The sequence below is a fragment of the Ornithodoros turicata genome, unplaced genomic scaffold (genome assembly GCF_037126465.1).
Source record: "Ornithodoros turicata isolate Travis unplaced genomic scaffold, ASM3712646v1 Chromosome13, whole genome shotgun sequence".
Taxonomy (NCBI): Eukaryota; Metazoa; Arthropoda; class Arachnida; order Ixodida; family Argasidae; genus Ornithodoros; species Ornithodoros turicata.
Window position 1 is genome coordinate 2,210,125 of NW_026999307.1, and position 19,907 is coordinate 2,230,031.

The window sequence follows — 19,907 nt, forward strand, 5'->3', positions numbered from 1 at the left end:
GCATTTAGTGTTTTGCTGTTATAATGTATAATCATTGTTAACGAAGATTGCCATTTCGCTAAGCAATGGAGGAACAATAGTCATCGACAAGAACCCGTCTCACGTGCTGAAACCCTGCTGCATTCTCTTCTGTTCGTGTGACCACAGAACGTAACCTGGGGAGCAACAGTGAATCATGGAGGCAGATAAGGTGGCTCCCGCACATTCTACAACGACCAAGAACAAAGAACAGGGGCATCCGGACCGCGACCGTAGTCCCCGTGACCTCCATAGTGCTTCAGCGAAACCGGTGAAGGCAAAGCGCAAGAAGAAACGCAGAAAGCCTTCAATTGTCCCTGCTGAACCAGCTGGAGCTCCAAGAAGTGACCATATTGCGAGTGAACCAGCCATCGCCGAAGCACCTGCAGGACCACTAAGAAAGAAAGTCCTGTCTGAGACCCCTCTTGAATCCCCTGCTGCGACAGCATTGGCTGATACCCCTGTGGAAACTCCTGCAACGACAATGCTGGCTGTTATGCATGCGGAACAAATTTCGGCTAGTGATTCAGCTGAGGTGCCCTCAAGGTATCTGCTCTTCCCGTCTTCACCAGTAGCCCAAAGTCAAATGAAGGATGACATAGAAGAGGTGAATGCTGGTCCTCCCGGAGTGAGCAGCGAGCTTGCAATGGATGGTGAATACGTTTCAGGAGAAAGGAACGACCGACGTAAGTTGACAGTCCTTGTCTCTTTGACTCTATGCAGTTACAGATGACGACGCTGAAGCAGCTGGAAAGTGCATGGTGTGAGTCACTGGCTCGTGGCTTGTAAATACGTGAACTATCGTGCTCTGTAAACAATGCCCCAAATATCCGGGCAAAAGACTCGAAGCTCCCGGCCGAAAATAGTACCAGTAAATAGCATGATACTAGTAATAGTAAATAGTAATCGCCCGAGAATCTAGTAACAGAGTGCGAAAGCATTTGAGCACTGGTAATACCACAAATAATCAGGCGTTCCCAGATATGTACATCAATTGTTTCTTTTAATATCTCCATGGTTTGCTTGCCGGCACGGAGTCTTCCCGGTTAAGATGTGTTACAACGGATTATTGTGACACGTGACAGGTTACAATGACACGTTAGACTAGCGGTATGAGTTAGAAATCCCAACTGGTATATTCCATTCGCACTGATGAGATGCACCTCGAGATAAAGTAATCGAAATACCCGTTGCAAAATAAAGTAATGGATAGAAATGTTACCTGACTATAAAATGCGCAGTCGCGAGGGGAAACTGCCAATGGCGAACTTAGACTAACCTGGACATAAAAATGCTAACCATCATCCTGCTCCGTCGAGTCCACCATGCTAAGCATAACGGCTGCTAAAATGTGGTGTTTGTTCGCTAAAACGACTTGGACAGACATCGACAACCCGCGATTTTGAGTGGTTAACTGGTGATGCCATGGTTTTAAACACGACATATCTTACGAAGTAATCGAGCATTATCCAGTATTTTTCTTGTTTGGAGAACGTGAATTTGAGATCGGGGACTTCCAAACCCTGAATACCCTGAAACCCTGAAGGTCATCCTCACTGATGGAGTCGGTACTTCACCACCATATTATGTGACATAGCATCCATCCCGATATATTGATGTCATTTGTCCTCGTTCTGCATTACAGAAGGCCTCAGGGCCGCCACCAAGGAATACACGAAAGACCTTAAACCAACAGGACAATCTGTGAGAAACACGCGCGTTTGCTTGATTTCTGGCATCATCGGCGTCATCGTTGTCAGCATCGTCGTGGTGCTTGTCCTAAACGGTCCACCGCAGCGGGCACTCCTAAAGAGCGCGGGCAACTGGTGTACATCCTCACAAAGCTGTCACGATGCCGAGATGTTCTTGCAAAAAATCGTGGACACCACTTTCCACCCTTGTACTGATTTCTACAGCCACGTCTGCAGCAGGTACGTGTACGTTGTATGAGGAATAAGGTGGTTTCACTACTTAGGGTAGCGCTGGCAGACTAATCACTAGTATAGAGCACCGGGTGGTGTATGTCATTTCTTACCTGCCCACTTCGGCGGTACGACTCGGCCAAAATTGAGCAGTTTCGAATTGTGTGCGGATGACGCAGTTACGATGTACAGTTTCTCGCGCTGGCACCCACTGGCGTTTCCGTGAATTACTTTCAATTTCAATTTCAGTTTATTTTCCTTAACGGAGGGAGGAGGAGCAAAAAGCCAGTCAGGCTACCTGATGAATTGTCTATTTGGGAACTCTGAATCTTTCACATTCACACTGTAGTGGTTCTGTTAAGAGTGGGCTGTATTCCCATTCAAACCTAAGTATCCCTGCGTAAGCGATATCCCTCTACGAACTCAACGCCCTAGCGGAAACCGAAAACGCTTTAGGGGATGGCGCTGCCCAAGTGAGATCTCGAGCAAGCTGTGCGCTAACGAAGGTCCGTTCGTCCCAAAGCGAATTACGAAAAAAATTGTGCGATTCCGTGGAACGCGAGAAGGAATTAGAAACTTACACGTATGGCGTGGATCAAGTACTACAGCACAGACGGATCCGCTACTGAAAAGATACCGTTTAACGAAGTCTTCAGTGCATGAGCTCTATTGTCTACTTTGGTGTCAGGAGAAATGCGTATAGAAGAAAATTGTGCCACTTTGCACTTGTGCTGCACAGATGTTGACCATCATTTGGTTGACTGTATATGCTCGGTACAATAGAATGCAATACACTGTTTATTAGTCGTGAAATTATACAAGTAATCTATAAGCAAAGCAATCCTGTAGATACTGACAATCTTTCCTGACATACTTCTCCTGACATACATCATCCTGACATACTTTCTTCTCACAGCAAGCACGTGAGTATTCCATTAACCTGATGGAATCAACTTTATGAAGAATTACAGAATACCAAATCAATATATATTGGAGAAAACTTCTTCTGTTCAGTAAAGGTCTCACGAACTTGGGCACTGCACTGGGCACAGGGGCGTATCGTTCATGCCACGCCATGTTGTCATGTTGTCAGGAGCAACAGGAGAACGATAGGCTCCCAGCATGAAAAGAAGGAAAAGAAGAAGAAAAAAAGGACATAGCAAGCGCTGCAGTGAGTTATGTAATGCGGGGAATGGAAGTTGAAACATAGTACAGTCGGACGCTCGGGGCCCCTGTTGCTTTATCAAACTGAGAACTCTGTAGGTATTTCTGGGGCCCAGCCCTTGACTGAGTGCGCGCACGTTTTAGTTGCGGAAAGGACGATTCCTTGAGGGCAAGAGCGACCTCAGGAGGCCCGAAACCGATGGACACTTAAGGGCGGAAGGGCGGAACTGCGGAAGCTGTGGGAGTATGGCCGAGTTTGTTGTTAGGTGTGTCTATACCGTCACAGCGCAAGCGCGTGGCGGCATTCGAAGGCAGCAACTTCGAGAAAAATAATTTTATCCGCCTATCATTTTAACTTGTGCAAGAGTTCCGGATATCTGAGCGAATAAAGCAACCTCCACTTCAGTTTGGCGACATTCAGGGGGTCAATTGCAAGGAAAGAGCGTAGAGTTGTTGGCACTTGAAAGTGTTGGTGTTCGTCCCTTTTTTGTCTACGGGTCTCTGGTTATTCTCCCTGTCATAATGAGTGGGTTTCGCGATGAGACACTCATTTGTATATGGGAATACTCCATACTTCTTATTACTACTTATTATGGAAATACCCCCCCCCCCCACACACACACACCTATTTTAACGCCCCAGTCATTTTGATTAAAAAATATGAAGATAGTACAGTGCTGAAGTCGAAGAAAAATATGTTACGAAATCTAGGTGTCTCGCGACGTAAAGCCATGGAATCTAGAATGAGTTCTTTCCACACGTGTTATCATGCATAATCTTTTGAGTAGTTTTCCTTTGTTAGCTCATATTGTTGAACTTGCTGTAAGCCTAAGATATCCGTTATGCATTTCACATAGGTGGCTAAAACCGACACGCTTCCGGAACGCTTACATGGACGAGCTCTTATACGACCTGAGGATCGAAATCTACGATCAGCTGGAAGAAGCCAAGGATAATCGCATCCACAGAGATGCGCTACAGGCAATGTCAGTTTTCTTCAAGAGTTGCATGAAATTCATCTTCGAAAAGGAAGCACTGCAACATGTTGTTACGGAGGTCTTGAAGGTGCTGGAAGTCGACGTCTCGCTTTGGAAGACCGCGAGAACGCTCGATGATGTCTTTCCTATCATCTTCAATTTAGCTGTCAAAGGCTGTCCCAGCGTATTCAAAATAGCCTACCGAAGAAGACCTGAAACAGACATCCTCATCAGTGTCGGTTCGAGTCTTTCAGCGATTTACGACCAAGGCATCGACGACACACTTAAAGGATACATGGCAGACGTCGTTAAAATATCGAACATAGACGCGGAAGCAAATATCAAAGACATAGACGGGAAATTCTGGAAAATATACAACCAGGTGAGCAACAGCACCTTTGAGACCATGCCGGTGGATCAACTTGGCATTGGCGTCTCACTAGACGTCCTGGTACGAGCGCTTAATGAAGGCTTCTACGGGATCGACATCATCACTTTCAGCAACATTAATATTAAAGACCGCGGAATCATTCGTGCTGCACTGGACGAACTATCGCACTTGACCGCCCAACAGAGGAACTCCTACCTGTACCTCCTCACATTATCCAATATCCTTGTACATGATTTCACCTTCCATTACCGCGACTTCGGTGTTGGCGAAGAAAGAGAGTGTCTGCGACTGACGAGCCGGTATTTCAGCCGGGGATACTTCCAATACGTCATCAATCGCTTCCAGTCCGATAGCGTAAAGCACGCGATGACAGCGGTGGAAGTGGATATTCGACAATCGATGTTGGAAGAAACCAGGATGTCGTCGTGGATTTCCGCTACAAGCAAGCAACAGGCCATCGACGCGATGAACGCTACTGAGGTCTGGCTGGGAAACGGGAAAGCTGACATTCCGGAAGAGACAGCCTTTCACTTCCTCAACGATTCATTTATTTGGAACGTTGCAAGCTTGCTGAAAGAACATGTCGAGCTGCAAATCGCTGACGCCAATGATGTACTTTTTTCGCAGTGGCAGTACGAAGGAACGGTCGGGTATGTAAAAGAAAACAAAACGATCGTGTTCGCGACTGCTGTACTACGCCCACATATGTTTTATGAGGACTTGGCGTTTCGTTTGAATTACGCGACGGTCGGTATGCTGATGGCCGAAGCACTTCTGCAAGCGGGGTTGGAAAGAGTGGATTATCCATCACGTGAAGCGGATACGCGATATCAGAACTGGAATAAAATACGTTGCTACAAGCGCCATATTGAAGAAATGGCTGGGATGAATGCGAATGACGAGGCTGTTAGAGAACTGGTTGCTTTAGAGCTGTCGCTGCATGGCAGTTTTAATATTAACAGAACTCAGGGTCTCAGTGAGGAAGATGCGAAGGAGAGCGACCAGATGTTTTTTCGAAGATTTTGCTTAGCAAATTGTGGGCCTTCGTCGGGACATCGGCGGCTTCTTCCAGGGAAGTTCCGTTGCAACTTTTTACTTCTCGGAAAGTTAGAATTCGCGAAAGCGTTCGACTGCTCGCCGAAGCCAAACGAGTGCCTTGTTCCCGGTTCTTGATATCTACCCATAGCTTATCGTCGGTGCGATAATAACCGAATATATAAATAAATTCGTTTAGAACGTTTATTGTAACAGTCGCCTCTCAACTTCATTCTGCGCGTCTTAGTATTCTAGAGGTGACACCCATTCGACTGGTTTTGAGCAGTCTTCCATGAAGTTGACCTCGCTGCTCTACAGAATACCCAGTGATTCATGCACCGTGCTCTATATTTCAGTCTCCAAAACAAGGTCAGTTACCATAAGATTGGTAGACAGAGCGTGACTGGTAGAACTGGTGAGACTGGTAGAATGGTCGATATGAGTCCCATCAACGGAAACAACTTCGAGTGGATCGTTGCTATTTTAGCTGCCTTTTCTATTTACAAAGCCCTTGCTAGAAGATGATGTGAATACATGCGGAACATATCAGAATAGGTGTCAGTAACAGGTTGGTATGGACTTTGCACATGAGTAATACTGAATAGTGTATAACAGCGAATCACACTGGTCGTTCTGGTGCGACTGAGTGCACCCTCTCCGCAGTGCTGGGCAACCCACACTAGTGTAGCCTCCACTGAACTGCACACGGGAACACTCGGCATAAGGCGGAGAGCACAGAGCCAAATCGGAAAACCGAAACTGGTTTCCCATGCCACCGGTGTCAGCGACTGTCGCGTGACCATGCTGGCAACAAGCATAAACCGAAACCAATGGTGCTGTGAGAGTGTACGTGGGTGCCGATGGACCTGCAATTCGAGACAGACCAGCTGCGCTCTTAATGAGCATGCACGGGGCTCTGTGGCTATGTTGCTCCACACCCGTGGTCTCCCTCTTCCCCCTTTCGTTTGCTCGAAATTCGAAAGCGCACGAAGCTGCGTCGCCGAAAACCGCGCGCAAAATTTGCCCACAGATTGTGTAGGTGAAATGGAGAAAAGAGGGAATGCCTGCCCGTATTGCGACCTGGTTTGCAGCACGAAGTTCAATCTGCGACAGTACGTTCTGCGGATTCATGAGATAACTCTTCCAACGGAAAACAAATGTAGCTTCGTGTGCCACTACTCGGCCTCTGCTCGGCCGCATACCGCGTGTACGAGGAATTGCTAAACATCACACAACTGTCCGCAGTTTTCCCGGAAAGTATGGAACACGGAAATTTCCCGCAATGGAAGGTGGGTACAAACTCCCCACATAGACATATAAAAGCATAAACTGCGTGCGTTTCGAATAGCTTGCTTAACTTTACGATATACCTGATATCTTGCTGATATTTACCTTATTTGATGTCCCTAAGAAGCCCTAAGACTGGAGTAGAAACAGACAAACACGGGACTCCCCAGTCTCGGGTTTCGGTATGGAGATCAGATACAGCTGGCCTCCCTTCTAGGTGCCCATTGGCTTATTTGTTTGTATGGTCATGTATTCTAGTCTAAAATTGTTGAGGGTGTCAAGAACGTATGTGTCATTTCTATAAGCTGAGTATAGAGAGAGAACCTAGAAAACTTGGGTGGTCATTTGGAAGTTTATTGTTGATTGAATAGCAGGCCCGCAAAAGTGCGGCCAATGATATGAGCCGATCAAGGGTTGGCCCAAAAGGTACGCTCCTGGAGGTTGTAGTCATAACGAAGTAAAAAGGGCTTATCTCCTTTGAATTTCTTTATTTTATTTTACAGGCACCGGTGCACGACAGCTAAAGTCACAGGGCACCGTCAAAAGTGGTGCAATATGGCTTGCACACATGACGGTTTACATCGATGGTGCAGGACTAAACGTGAAGTACAAAAGTTCGCATCTTGGTCACGACTGTGCACTGAGTCACACTTCACTCTCTGAAACAGAAAAATCTCATATTGCAGGCAACCACACAAAATCAGTAGTGTAATACAGCATAGAACTAGCTAAATGCGAACATCTATATCACTTTTCCCGAGACGAAATCAATTGCAATATAACATATGCTGAAAGACACTCCTTAGGAGGGCATTAGCAAACTTCTCCTTCACTCTATCAAATTAGGGGTGAAGGAAAGACGCGTCTCCGAAGATGCGCAATGAACAAAATAAAGAAAAAATGGTGTACCTTCATGATTTTTTGCACGAACTATAGAACGAATTTTTGTTCTGAAAACGGCTTCGGTATCAGGTGACCGAAGGGACCAGATGTTCTCATTGGAACAACTTCGTAGCTTTTACTATTAAAAAGTTAATTATTGAAGGTTAATTGAAACATTGTCTTAGGAGTTTGCTAATGCCCTCCTAAGGAATGCCCTTCAGCATATGCTATATTGCAATTGATTTCTCCTCGGATAAAGCGATGTATATATTTTAAAAATATATGTTCGCATTTAGCTGGGACACCCTATATATGCTCAAAAGTCTTCCATTACACGTGTTGAAACATGTGAAAAAAATGCTCAAATGACTCAAATATGCACAAGATGCGCAAGATGGTCAAGGTAATGCACTAAAAAATACAGCTTCTTTGAACAGCATAAGTGAGCAGATAGGAAGCAGATGTGAGTGTGAGCGAGCTGGGAAGAAATGCATTTCCACATTTGTAATGGGAACGTCCAACAAGTTCAAGCAGTCTGCTTCCTTGGAGCTGATGAATTTTCTTTGGAATACTTCAGTACTACAGATACTAGCCTTCCGAATATGAAGTTATGATGATGATTGATGATGATTCGGGTTTTTATGGCGCATGAGCAACTAAGGCTATAATGCGCCAATACAATATGAAGTTAAATATCTTTGAGATAATAACTTTCATTCACAAAGCAAACATGGAGTTGTATAGTTCAATGACCAGGGGACAAAGCTTTGCTGGTGTAGCATCTGCCTTCTTAAAGGTGTCACACTCCCCCATACCTATATGGACGTGAACAGAATGTACTGGTTTTGTGCCCAGTAGTACGCTGCTCGATGGCAGATACTCACTCACTCACTCGGAGGCTTCAGTGATTAACATAATCAACTGTACAAGGGTGTGTGGAGCACGTAGTAAGGGGCAGCTATGTGTCAGCACTACATTGTCTGAATTCATTCCATTTTTGCTTACTGCTTGTCACGCTTGCCGCACAGTCCTGAATGTTGCCCATGTCATTTCATACCCTTCCTTGTTTCTCACGTTGCATATTTTTGTTTGCTCCATTATCACCTGGTCATGTAAGAAATAGCACGCACATATATCACACAAAAACAATTTCCATTACAGAGTGCTTCATGCGTAGTTGAATGGAGTGGCTGTTTCTGGTTCTTTCGGACATTCTTGAATGCCAACGTAAGAGTTGTCACTGTTGCAGGCCTGTTGGCCTTGGAAATTGAGCTCAATACACAATAGCTTCCCCCTGTTTTGAAGCCCCTGTCTGGGGTATTATGCGCACTCTTATACATGGCCAATGGGTACCTAACTTCTGATTAACGTGCTTGCCATCTGCTCTTCATCCAGTTACACACCCTATAAGAATGTTCATTACCATACCTCGCGCACGGATGAGATCAGGCAGCTGGCGTTATTGCATGTGTAACAGTGCACACCGGCTGTCACTTACAGCAAGGCTTCAGGAAGGTGTGACCATAGACGCCATCCTGGACAGTACAGGGAACAACCTCGATGGAACGCTTGACCGCATTCACTTGGCTACAAGACAGCACCTACACAATATTAAGAGAGACTTCAAAATCACATACAAGGAAAAGCTGCATGAAAACAACTTTATCAGTGTGGACTTGTGAGTCAACAGAATGAAAGCTGAGAAATATAACCCGGTCCCTTTCTTCAAACACCAAAGTAGACAAGATGACCCAAACATGCTCAACCGGTCACCCACCGAACCGCTTGAGGACAAAGACTTCCTCCTTGTCATCATGACCCCACCCCAAGTGCAACTGCTGAAGGCTTTGGGCGCAGATAGAATATGTATTGAGGGCACCCATGGCACTACCGGTAATAATAATGTTAGGTACTTTCTCAAATATTTTGACAGCGAAAGACAATCAGAATTTAGAAAAGTGGAATGTTGTTACCAGTCAGCTTTTGTTGTGAATCCCCTCCTCATGGGAATGACAGCACCATTCAAACCAATTTCGACCAAGTTGCGGACACCAGTCCGCTTGTAAAGTGCTGTATGGAGAAAGGAGCAGAACGGATTGTATGGGTGTAGGAGATGATTATGCTCGCAGACAGAGTTTTTCTTTTAACATAACCAAAAAATATACAGGGATAAATATGTTGAAAAAAACTATGAGCTGCCTGGATGATGTTCTTGTATTTGAGATATTTTGTGACTGCAATCAAATTAATTAATTGAAAATACTTTTAATCGGAGACTTTCTGCAAATACTGCCAAGACCGTAGATCTGTAGGCGATCACTGAACCCAGCCGGTGCCTTGAATAACTTCTCCGTGGAATCTCATCAACATAATTTTCATTTATCACAAACAGGTGCCTTGCCATTACGGACAAGAAATTTTTCTGAAGTTTGATCACTGTGACAGCTCTATGGCACATCTTTTTTGTGGTGGTTTTGTGACGTGCGGTGCAAGGGTGGGTCTTCTTCCTGAGTCCTTTAAGAGGCACTTCACTTGTAGTTTTAATGAAATTTCAGGAATGACTAATTGAAAGCATTGTATATGTGCAATATTTCTAATACTTAGGGAAGTCATAAAAAAAGACAGCCCACAATTCTGCTAGTCCAGTTTTGTAGAAAAGCCATAATTAAAGGCAGAGTTAATGTTAGCTAATGAGTAAAGTTCACAGGATATCACTACAAAACGCCTGTCAGGCAAAGGAGAAAAAAAATTGTATAGAAGCAACACACTTGCTTATCTTATGTGATGCAGTGATGTTGTGTATGGGGCAAATTTGAGGATCATCTGAAAAGTTTCCGTTTTGAAGAAAAAATATGAAATAGAATTACTGATAAGCTGGAAAACTTTGTATGCACAGTATAATCCTTACGCTACTTTCCTGTATTGTTGCTTTCCCTAAGAAAACATTTTCAGTACTGCGACAAACGGTTGCGCCTGTACTTACCAGATTATTTCACCCTATTATCGCAAGAATAATTCTGTCCTTCATGGATTTTGACTACCGGCAGAGGGCATTCCTGTCAGCCGACGGGTGCTGCGAGAATATTACCATTTTGAGCACGGGAATAGCAAGGAAGCCAGGAAGAATCAGATGCATTTGTTTATTACCACTGTGGATATATCCAAGGCCTTCGATAAAGTCACCCACCAGGCCATACTACATGAAGCGAAGGAGGCCAGATTGTCGGATAACTTTATCTCGTACCAAAGCGAACATTATGAAGACGCCCCGACCCTCCTGACCTTTCAAGGAGAACAGCGACTGGTGAAACCTACGGTGGGAGTCAGGCAGGGTGACCCCCTTTCCCCGGTGCTATTCAATATGATGTTAGATGGCTTTCTTAAATCTTCACTTAAAATTCACTTCCAGCTGGACTCAACAGCAGTCGACGCAATGGCGTTCGCCGACGATTTGGTGTTGGTGGCGTCCAGCCCTGGAGGGCTGCAGGACAGATTGCATTCCCTGACTCGATTTCTATCTACACGAGGATTGTCGATCAATCTGAATAAATTCTTGACTATCTCTCTGGTCCCAGCGGGAAAGGAAAAGAAGATCTATGTAGACACAGACAGGACCTTCACAACTGATGGCCAACCTTTACCAGCGGGAAAACCTCAGCAGATATGAAGGTATCTAGGAGTGAATTTCTTCCCGGAGGGGAAGCTGAAACCTCTCATGAAAGGTCTTGATAATTGGCTTGCAACATTGCGAAAGCCCCCCTTGAAGCTTCAGCAGAGGTTATGCATTTTACGGTGTTATCTACTGCCTCAATTGCATCATTATTTGGTGCTTGACATTGGAATGTCAGTATTTTTGAACCGGCTAGACGTCAACATTAGAGCACGCCTAAGGAATTTTCTGAGATTGCCTCACGATACGCCCTGGGCCTGTTTTCATACTCCAGTCAAGCTGGGTGGCCTAGAAATCCAGTCACAGAGACTCAGTATCTCAGTGATGCAAAGCAGGAGAGTGCAAGCTTTGAGGGAATCCTCGAGCCCTACGGTGGTTGCTGCTGTCGAGACGTCGCATGTAGAGAGTCAGTTAGAGAAGGCGAGATTAGCGTCTCGGCACGGAGGACGGGAACTCCGCATGCTCCAAGCTCTAGACAAATATTGCGCATCAACACTTTGCGCCAGTAACGACGAGGGGCCACTAAAGGAGGCTTGATGGTACCCCATGCTGATGAATGGCTCCGTGAAGTAACCAGGCTGATGGGAGGAAAGCAGTTTATTGATACCACCAAGCTCCGGGCAAATGCCCTCCCGTGTCGGACGAGGTGCGCACATTGTACAAGTGTGCCACCGCACCCACGGGGCACGTGTACGACGGCACATCAATGTGGTGCGATATGTGGTCCGGCGACTGGAAGAAGGGTGAAGTGTAAGACTTTTAACGACGTTTACACGATGGGACTTTGAGCCGGGAAGGAGGAAGTTGGACGAATCCTGGATATCGTTGGTTCGGGTATCAGTTTGGCCCTAAATCACCAGCACAAGGTGCTGAAGTACTCGAGGGAGGACCTTCTGCTACAAGCCTCGGGCTCTCCGAATAAGGAAGTCGCGGTGGGCAGTGTTAGCATGTCCTATAAAGGTATTTGGGTGAAGGAGAGCTCTGAGGCCCCGGCGAGTATGGGTCTCAATACGTCGGCATGCTGACAGTGATAGCCTTGCAAGGGAGCGTAAGGTCGTACTACGTATCCCACCGAATGACGTCCGTGGTTAATAGCTGCGGCTGACGTATGTAGCCTGCGGCGGTGTGGAACGGATTGTTGGGGGGATGGGGTATCTCTTCCCCGGATTAAGAGATAAGTATAAAAAATAATTCAATGAAACAAAGGACGACCACGTATCATTCCCACCATGTTTTGTAATAGAATCCGTTCAAAAACGGATTGTAGGCGGAAGTAAAAATAATCTGCTTTCCTTTCTGTGATACAGCAGCTTGGAGGCCAGAGGAATGGGAGGCGACGACCTTCCTCTTGAAGCTGGGGGTTAGTGGCTTTCCCCTGTTATCCAGCTACTGGGAAGCTGGAGTGGAGGGATAAGGCAAGAACCCGTGGTGCCTGTCGCCTTTAGCGGGACCGTGTTGCGGCGGTCTGTTGCCCAGTTAATCGGGCGCTGGCGGCACGTGCTGACGGTTCGGGGTTATACGATTCTCATTGCTGCAAGCCGTTGTGATGCGCTATACACAGCCTCTCACACGGAAACGGTCAACTCCACCTTCTCGTGGTGCTACCTGTTCCCCCTGTGGTACTGTGGTGCCACAGGGAACTGACGGAGCTCTGTCCTACCGTAGGATGCTGAGGGCTGCAAACACCAGGGCCCGTGATGTTGCTGGTACGACTTCACAAAGAAATAATTCAGTGCAGGACCCCTCAGCCACTGCTGTTGGGGTCCCAGCTCTCCACGATCGCCTGTTGCCTGCTAATATGTATTCTGCTGCTGCTGATGCCTTACCCGAGAGATCCGGAGCTGCTCCTCGCGACCCTTTCCAGGGTCTGCGTTGCGAGTATTCAGGGTTGTACCCGCCAGTTCCCAACGAATTGAAGCCTCAGCCAGCACCGACGTTGGTGCCCCTTTCGCGACGGCCAGCAGGTGGGAGTCCAACGTGCCTCTTCTGGAGTGCCTAACCCAGGATCGGTTATCGCCACCTGTGTCACCAACCTATCACACCCACCTCCTCAAGACGATGCCGCAGTGTCGAGTCCATGCCGGGCTCGGGAGATCCAGGCCAGTCCAATAACGCCTCAGACTACTACTTCTGCGTCTCAACACGAATCACCAGTGGAAGTGGAGCAAGATGGAGGCTCCTGCCCCTAGTGCCGGCACCCGCTGCCCAGTGGAGGGCTGCTACAGGTCCTTCAGCACAACTAATGGGTTGGGACAGCACATCCGGAGATCCCACCCAACAACCTACAACAGCAGCATCACCATTGAGAGGAAGAAGGCCAGGTGGTCTCCTGAGAAGTACGGCCTGCTGGCTGAGACGGAGGCCCCCTTACTGCGTAATGGTGCCACCCCGAGCTTTATAAACCAGGCCATACTGGACCAGCTGCCAGCCAGAGGTGTTCCGATGACCCTCGGAGCTATTAAGGGACGGCGGCGTTTCGCCGCACATACAGAGCTGGTTCAAGAAGTGGAGCGGCGATACGCGCACGACAGCGAGGATGCCCGGACCCCTGAATCCGAGGATCCACCCGAAGACCCCGAGGACGTGTATCCGCCGGCTTTGGGCACTGTGGAACACCTGCTATCGCATCCGCCAACCTCTGAGGGACTGGGCGCCTACAACAAGGAGGACAACCGCTCTGACGACCCCTTTCTGGGTGCCCTGTCGGACCTCGGAGACCTGTTGCCAGCTGACTATGATGCCACCAGTGGTCTGCACATGATTCTGGCCTTTGCCTTGGAGGGTGAACCATTTCTCGACCTCCTAGAGGACCTCCTGCAGCGCCATTTCACTTCAGCTACGTCCACGACTGGTGTGAGGAATCATCAGCCACGACCCCTTGCGCCCTCTGCGTGCCGGAGGCGGGGGCGGCGGAGAGAGTTCGCAAGGACCCAAGAACTGTACAGGAAACATAGGAGAGCCTGTGCCCGCCATGTTCTGGACGGGAAGCCGGAGTTACCTGCCCGTGATGACACGGCCTTTCTTGGCCTACTAGGTGGCAGTGTTTAATTCTCCGTCTCCGCCACCCCTGGACCTCCCGGCTACGGATGATGTCCCCCAGCTGTCTCATGTCTGGACTCCTGTCAGCCATGAAGAAGTCGCCGCCTGCCATGCCAGATGGACGTTCTGCCCCGAGCCCTGACCTCTACCCTGTCGTGAAACTAAGGCGATGCGACCCCGGCCTGTTGGCTACTGTATTCAACCTCATCATAGTGTCTGGCTGCCCTCCGGCGTACTTCAAACGTGCGAGAGTCTCGTTTATCACGAAGACCAATAACCCTACGTCGCATGGAGACTTCCACCCCATCGCTGTTGCTCCGGCAATGCTGCGTCTCTTCCACTGTGTACTTGGCCGGAGGCTTTCGGCTGCCCTGAACCTCGACCATCGGCAGCGTGCCTTCATCAACGCGGATGCTGCGCGGATAATTTGGTTCTCCTCCACTCCCTCATCGTCGAGTCCAGAGGTCAGGTTGTGCCTCTACATGGCTACGCTAGACCTTCGCAGGGCATTTGACACGGTCCCCATCTCGGCCATCCTCCATGCTATGAGGGCCAGCGGCGCTCCGAAGCCGATGCAAGACTACCTGCTGTATCTGTACAACAGCTCTTCAACATGGTGGTGGATGGGTTTCTACGTTCCCTTCCGGGTGCCATTGGCTTTGAGCTGGGGGATGCCAGGGTTAACGCCCTCGCATTTGCCGATGATCTTGTGCTGGTTGCGTCTGCTTGCCAGGGCCTCCAGCAACTCCCTGATGCTGCTGGGGCGTACTTCGATCACCGTGGACACCGTGGACGTAGTACAATCTATTCAAAAACTAGTGATAGGCGGAAGTAAGAATAATCTGCTTCCATGCTTTCTGCTAGAGTGTATACCGGAGTGGCCATTCTCTATTGGTACTCGACGCCCGGGCACAGTCCCTATGGCAAATTTGAGCGGCGTGTGGTCGTAACCTAGCTTCTTGGGGACCGGGACCTAGCCTGCGTAACACAAGTACTGGGAGGTTTCGGTTCGTCCGATGTCATGGCAGCCTCCTGTAACGGTGCCTGTGGATCTATCCGAAAACCGGAGAAAGGTTGGTCGAGGTCTCTTTGGGGCCCTCTTATGAGGCCGGGAGGTATTGCTACATTCCTGTAATCCATTATATTTGCAGGCTGAGGGGTACGGGGTTTATCCTTGTGCTACCCATTTCTGGTTTGCTTTTGCCACATTGACCTGATGTAGGAAAGGGGATGGGCTCTTTCAGAGGGTAGTCAGGTGACGCGCCTCGCAGCATCTCCCTCCCGGGAGACAGGAAACGTGATGGCTTCTGTTAGTGTTTGTGGCGGCCCGTGTGTGATGACGAAGACGTGCCTCTGCTGCCACGCGCTACGGCGCTGGCACGGCAGTTCTACCAGCACCGTCCTAGCGTGAGGCCACGACCATCTGCCCTCTGGGACATTCCATTATCGCCGGTCAGAACTCATGTAGAGGAACACCACCTCCTCTACATTTGGTGACCCGGACGTGATAGAACCTTGGCCCGTGCTCCGCCATGCCTCTCGGGGACTCGCAAGCCAGCTCTGCTCCATCCCCGACGTCTTCACTGGCTGCCGTCGCCGTGAAGCTGTACTTCGACCAAAACCCAGCTGTCTGGTAACACCTAGCCGAGGCTCAATTTAACGTTGCTGGCATAACCGCGCAACAGACCAAGTTTTACCATGTCATTTCAGCTCTTACTCCCTCTGCTGCGAATGAAGTCTACGACATACTGGCAAGTCCCTCCCCTTCTACGCATTATGACCAGCTAAAGCAAGCTCTTCTCCTGCGAACGAGATTATCAAGCCGCTCACGCCTGCAACAGCTTCTCTCGACAGAAGAGCTCGGTGATCGCAGGCCCTCTCAATTACTGCGACGTATGAGACAGCGGCTGGGCGATCAATCAGCTTCCGTGGACGATGCCCTTCTGCGTGACCTCTTTCTCCAGCGGCTCCCACAGAATGTACAAATGGTCCTGGCCACAGCGGCTGACATGACCATAGACCGCTCTTGCTGACGCGGTTATGGAGGTGTGTTCCCTGCATTGCCCCGTTCGGAACCTGCCCGACCTGAACCGCGCCAGCCCCCGCAGTCCACCATTGACGACCTCTGTCGCGAGTTCCGCTCCCTGGCCGCGCTCATAGCTGCTTCTCACGCGTCAAGACCAGAAACCCATCTTCGACGGCAAAGTGGCAACCGAAGTGGCCGCAGGCCAAGACGGTCCTGTCGAGTTGATGACGATGTGATGACGAAGACGTGCCTCTGCTGCCACGCGCTACGGCGCTGGCACGGCAGTTCTACCGGCACCGTCCTAGCGTGAGGCCACGACCATCTGTCCGCTGGGACATTCCATCATCGCCGGTCAGGACTCATGTAGAGGAACACCACCTCCTTTACATGTTCATCACTGGTGTCCTTTCACGTCGCCAACGGCGGCGTTCCCCGGCGGTACCTGGTGTTCGGGAAGAGCTCCCGTGGCTAACTTCCATGGCGCGGCGTGTGGTTGTAACCTGGCTTCTTGCGGGACGGAACCTAGCCTGCAAGACACCAATGCCGCGATGTGTGGTGGCCTCTTGTAGCAGCAGCCGTAGGGGTAAAACCCTGTTTCCTTTGCTGGGCTTAAGTTCACCAGGACTACTCTGTGGTGAGGGGAAAGTTCCCGTCCCCTTCCCCGTTTCACAGGGGCCCTGAGGGAGGCTAGGGGGTAGCATCCCTGTAATCCAGCCTGGAGGCAGAGGGGTGCAGGGGGCTTTGGCAACCCCCCGCGCTATCCGTCGAGTGGTGTGGTGCGAGAGCGTAAGGCGGTGGCAGGCACGTATCTCGGCCAGCTTTATCTCTGCTGGGGGTCTCGGCTATGTTACGGCGAGCACTGCCCGGTCATCAAATGTGCGAAAGATGGCAGGGGTGTTTCCCGGTGGTCCTATACTGCGAGTGGGAGCACTCCACGCCAGACAAACGTAGCACATTGACACAAAGGACGACCACGTATCCATCCCACCATGTGTAGTACAATTCATTCAAAAACGAGTGATTGGCATAAGTAACAATAATCTGCTTTTAGTGGATGTCCAGGTGGTGGCGGGCTCAGCATCGCTTCGTGAGGCACATCTCCGAAAGGTTGCCTATTACTCCCAGCTAGAGGTCCTGCATCAAGTCAGTGCTGACCGGGGTGTTGTGCCGCAGGTGACTTCAGTGACTGTTTCTTTCCGCAAACAATCGGCTGTGGACTTGGTGAATCTCGGTTTAACCAAAGCAGTCTGTAAGATAATAGCGGTGCGGGCGCTAGAAGGTACATCGAACATTTGGAGGGTCTTCAATAGGGCGACGGCTTGTGCTGCTGGCCGCCCACTTGTTGGGTCTTAGTGTCAGCAGGTATTTGTATCGTTAGACAGTGTTTCTTATGTATTCTTTGGTGTTGGGTGGCCTCCTACCTAAGTGGAGTAATGATTAACAAACACATATTAGCTCATTCACACAAAGGACGACCACGTGCCATTCCCACCATGTTTTTGTAATACAATCCATTCAAAAACGAGAGATAGGCGGGAGTAAGAATAATCTGCTTTTTGGGTGACGAAAATCCTTACCGGTAACTCCACGTGGTCTCCTCTAGGCCCTGTCTCGATGTGATACCCCTTGGTTGATCGGGCTGATTGCTAAATCCGGTTTAAGGTGAAGAAGGTGGTGAAGTTTCCGGCGCTGTGTTGCCTGCCTGTCAGCGCCGCTTGCTACTGGCTCGTTTTGTAGAGCTGTTTCTGCGCCTCACCGCCGCTGGAATTGAGGTCCGGTAGCCCAGCAGCGTTCACCCGTCAAGATGGTCTCCTGTTCCTACGGGAGATCCTTCAGGACCGAGTGTGGTCTTCGTCAGTATCAGCGGATCGCACACGGTGGTCCCGATGCCCCTGTTCCTGTTAACGTCCCTGTCGGTGCCGTTGGCAACGTTCTTGTTACAGTTCCTGCTGCGGATCCTCTTCCTGTTCCTTCTGCTGAAGATCCTGGAAAGGCTGACGGACAAGCTGGCGTTTCTGCTCCCGAGGATACCCGTTCCTCTTCCAGTCCAAGTCAGGCTGGATCACAGGTTACCGGATCGGTCTCCATCATCGGTCGTTTCTGTGGGCGGCAGTTCCGATGAGTCCTCGGCTTGCGGACACATCATAACTGGCGTCATCCTGATGACCACTTGGTGATACCTGCATCTTCTCCTGGTGTCGCTGATGACCCAGTGCTGCCTAGTCTGGGGATGGTGCTCACATGTGCCAGGTGGAGGGCTGCCTCAGAGCCTTCACCACTGCCAATGGTCTGGGCCTTCACATGCGCCGTGCCCATCCCCAGGAGGCGGATGCTGCTGTGAACGTCGACCGCGTTTGGCCGCGTTGGAGTGAGGAGGAGAAGCAGATGCTGGCGTTCAAGGAGGCAGAGTTTAAGCTTGGAGGTGATGTGAGGTTGATGAACGTAGTCCTGGTCCGGGCGTTTCCGGAGAGCACCCCTGAGGGTATCAAGGGGATCCGCCGCACCTCCGACCACAAGGATCGTGTGCAAGCTGCCATTCAGCAGCTTCGTCTTCAAGCCAGTCACCCACCGCCTCCCTCGTCTACCCGATCTTCATCACCGGCATCATCATGCCTTCCGAGTGGTCCCTTGGGTCCCGACCGCCCCAGTCTTGGTGTGCCTAGGGGCAGGTCCCTCGTCGTCAGCCCGGAGATTGATTCGTCCTCGTTGCCAGTGCCATCGACCCCAGCCCGACCTGTGAACTTGATTCTGTTGCCCGCTTCCAAGTTCTCCGATTAGTCCCGACTCTTTTGCCGTTGTGCCATGTGCCTGTGCCGCCAGCTGGGAAGATCAAAGCTTATCTTCTTGCGACCCTGCGGGACCTGAAGAGTGGGCGTCGTCAGACGGCGCTTATGCGTCTCACCAGAGCGGCTGTTACAGGGACTGACTTCACGAAGCAGCTGGTCCACTTCCTGGATGACCTTCTCCCTCCTCAGCAGATTCGGTCCAGCGGGCCTGCAAGACCGGCTCCAGCTCAGCCATCATCCCGTCGGGTCGAGCATGCTAAGTGCCAGGACCTCTACAGGAAGTCCAGGTCGAGTTGCGCGCGTATAATCCTGGATGGCCTGGCAGCCTCGTTCCCTGGCGACCCGGTTGAGTTTTTGGACTTCTGGTCTGCCGTCATCGTCCCTCGCGTTCCTGATTGGCAGGAGCCTTGTAAAGTTGGTTGCCGCGACCCCATTCCTGAACTGGTGGTACCGGTCACCGCAGAATAGGTCCTAACGGCCCTACCAGTGCACGACACAGCCGCTGGTCCCGACGGGGTTTACTGCCTTAGCCTGAGGTCGGTGCTTGCTTCTATCTTGGCTATCGTGGGCAACTTTCTGCTTTTGGCGCACCAACTTCCGGCTCGTCTTTAAGAGTCGAGAACAGCCTTCATTCCGAATTTTGAGGCTCCTACTCTTCCCGGCGAATTCACACCCATCGCCATCTCGTCTGTGCAGCTGCGGCTCCTCCA

The 19,907-nt window shown here is 49.8% G+C and overlaps 1 protein-coding gene across 1 annotated transcript; it reads left to right on the plus strand.

Moving 5' to 3' along the window:
• Positions 1 to 620: 620 nt before the first annotated feature.
• On the plus strand, positions 621 to 5,711 carry LOC135372090 (uncharacterized). The gene is made up of 3 exons (XM_064605812.1): positions 621 to 704; positions 1,664 to 1,949; positions 3,962 to 5,711. Exons 1-3 carry the CDS (start codon positions 665 to 667, stop codon positions 5,643 to 5,645), a joined length of 2,010 nt encoding a protein of 669 aa, XP_064461882.1. The 5' UTR covers positions 621 to 664; the 3' UTR covers positions 5,646 to 5,711.
• Positions 5,712 to 19,907: the final 14,196 nt, after the last annotated feature.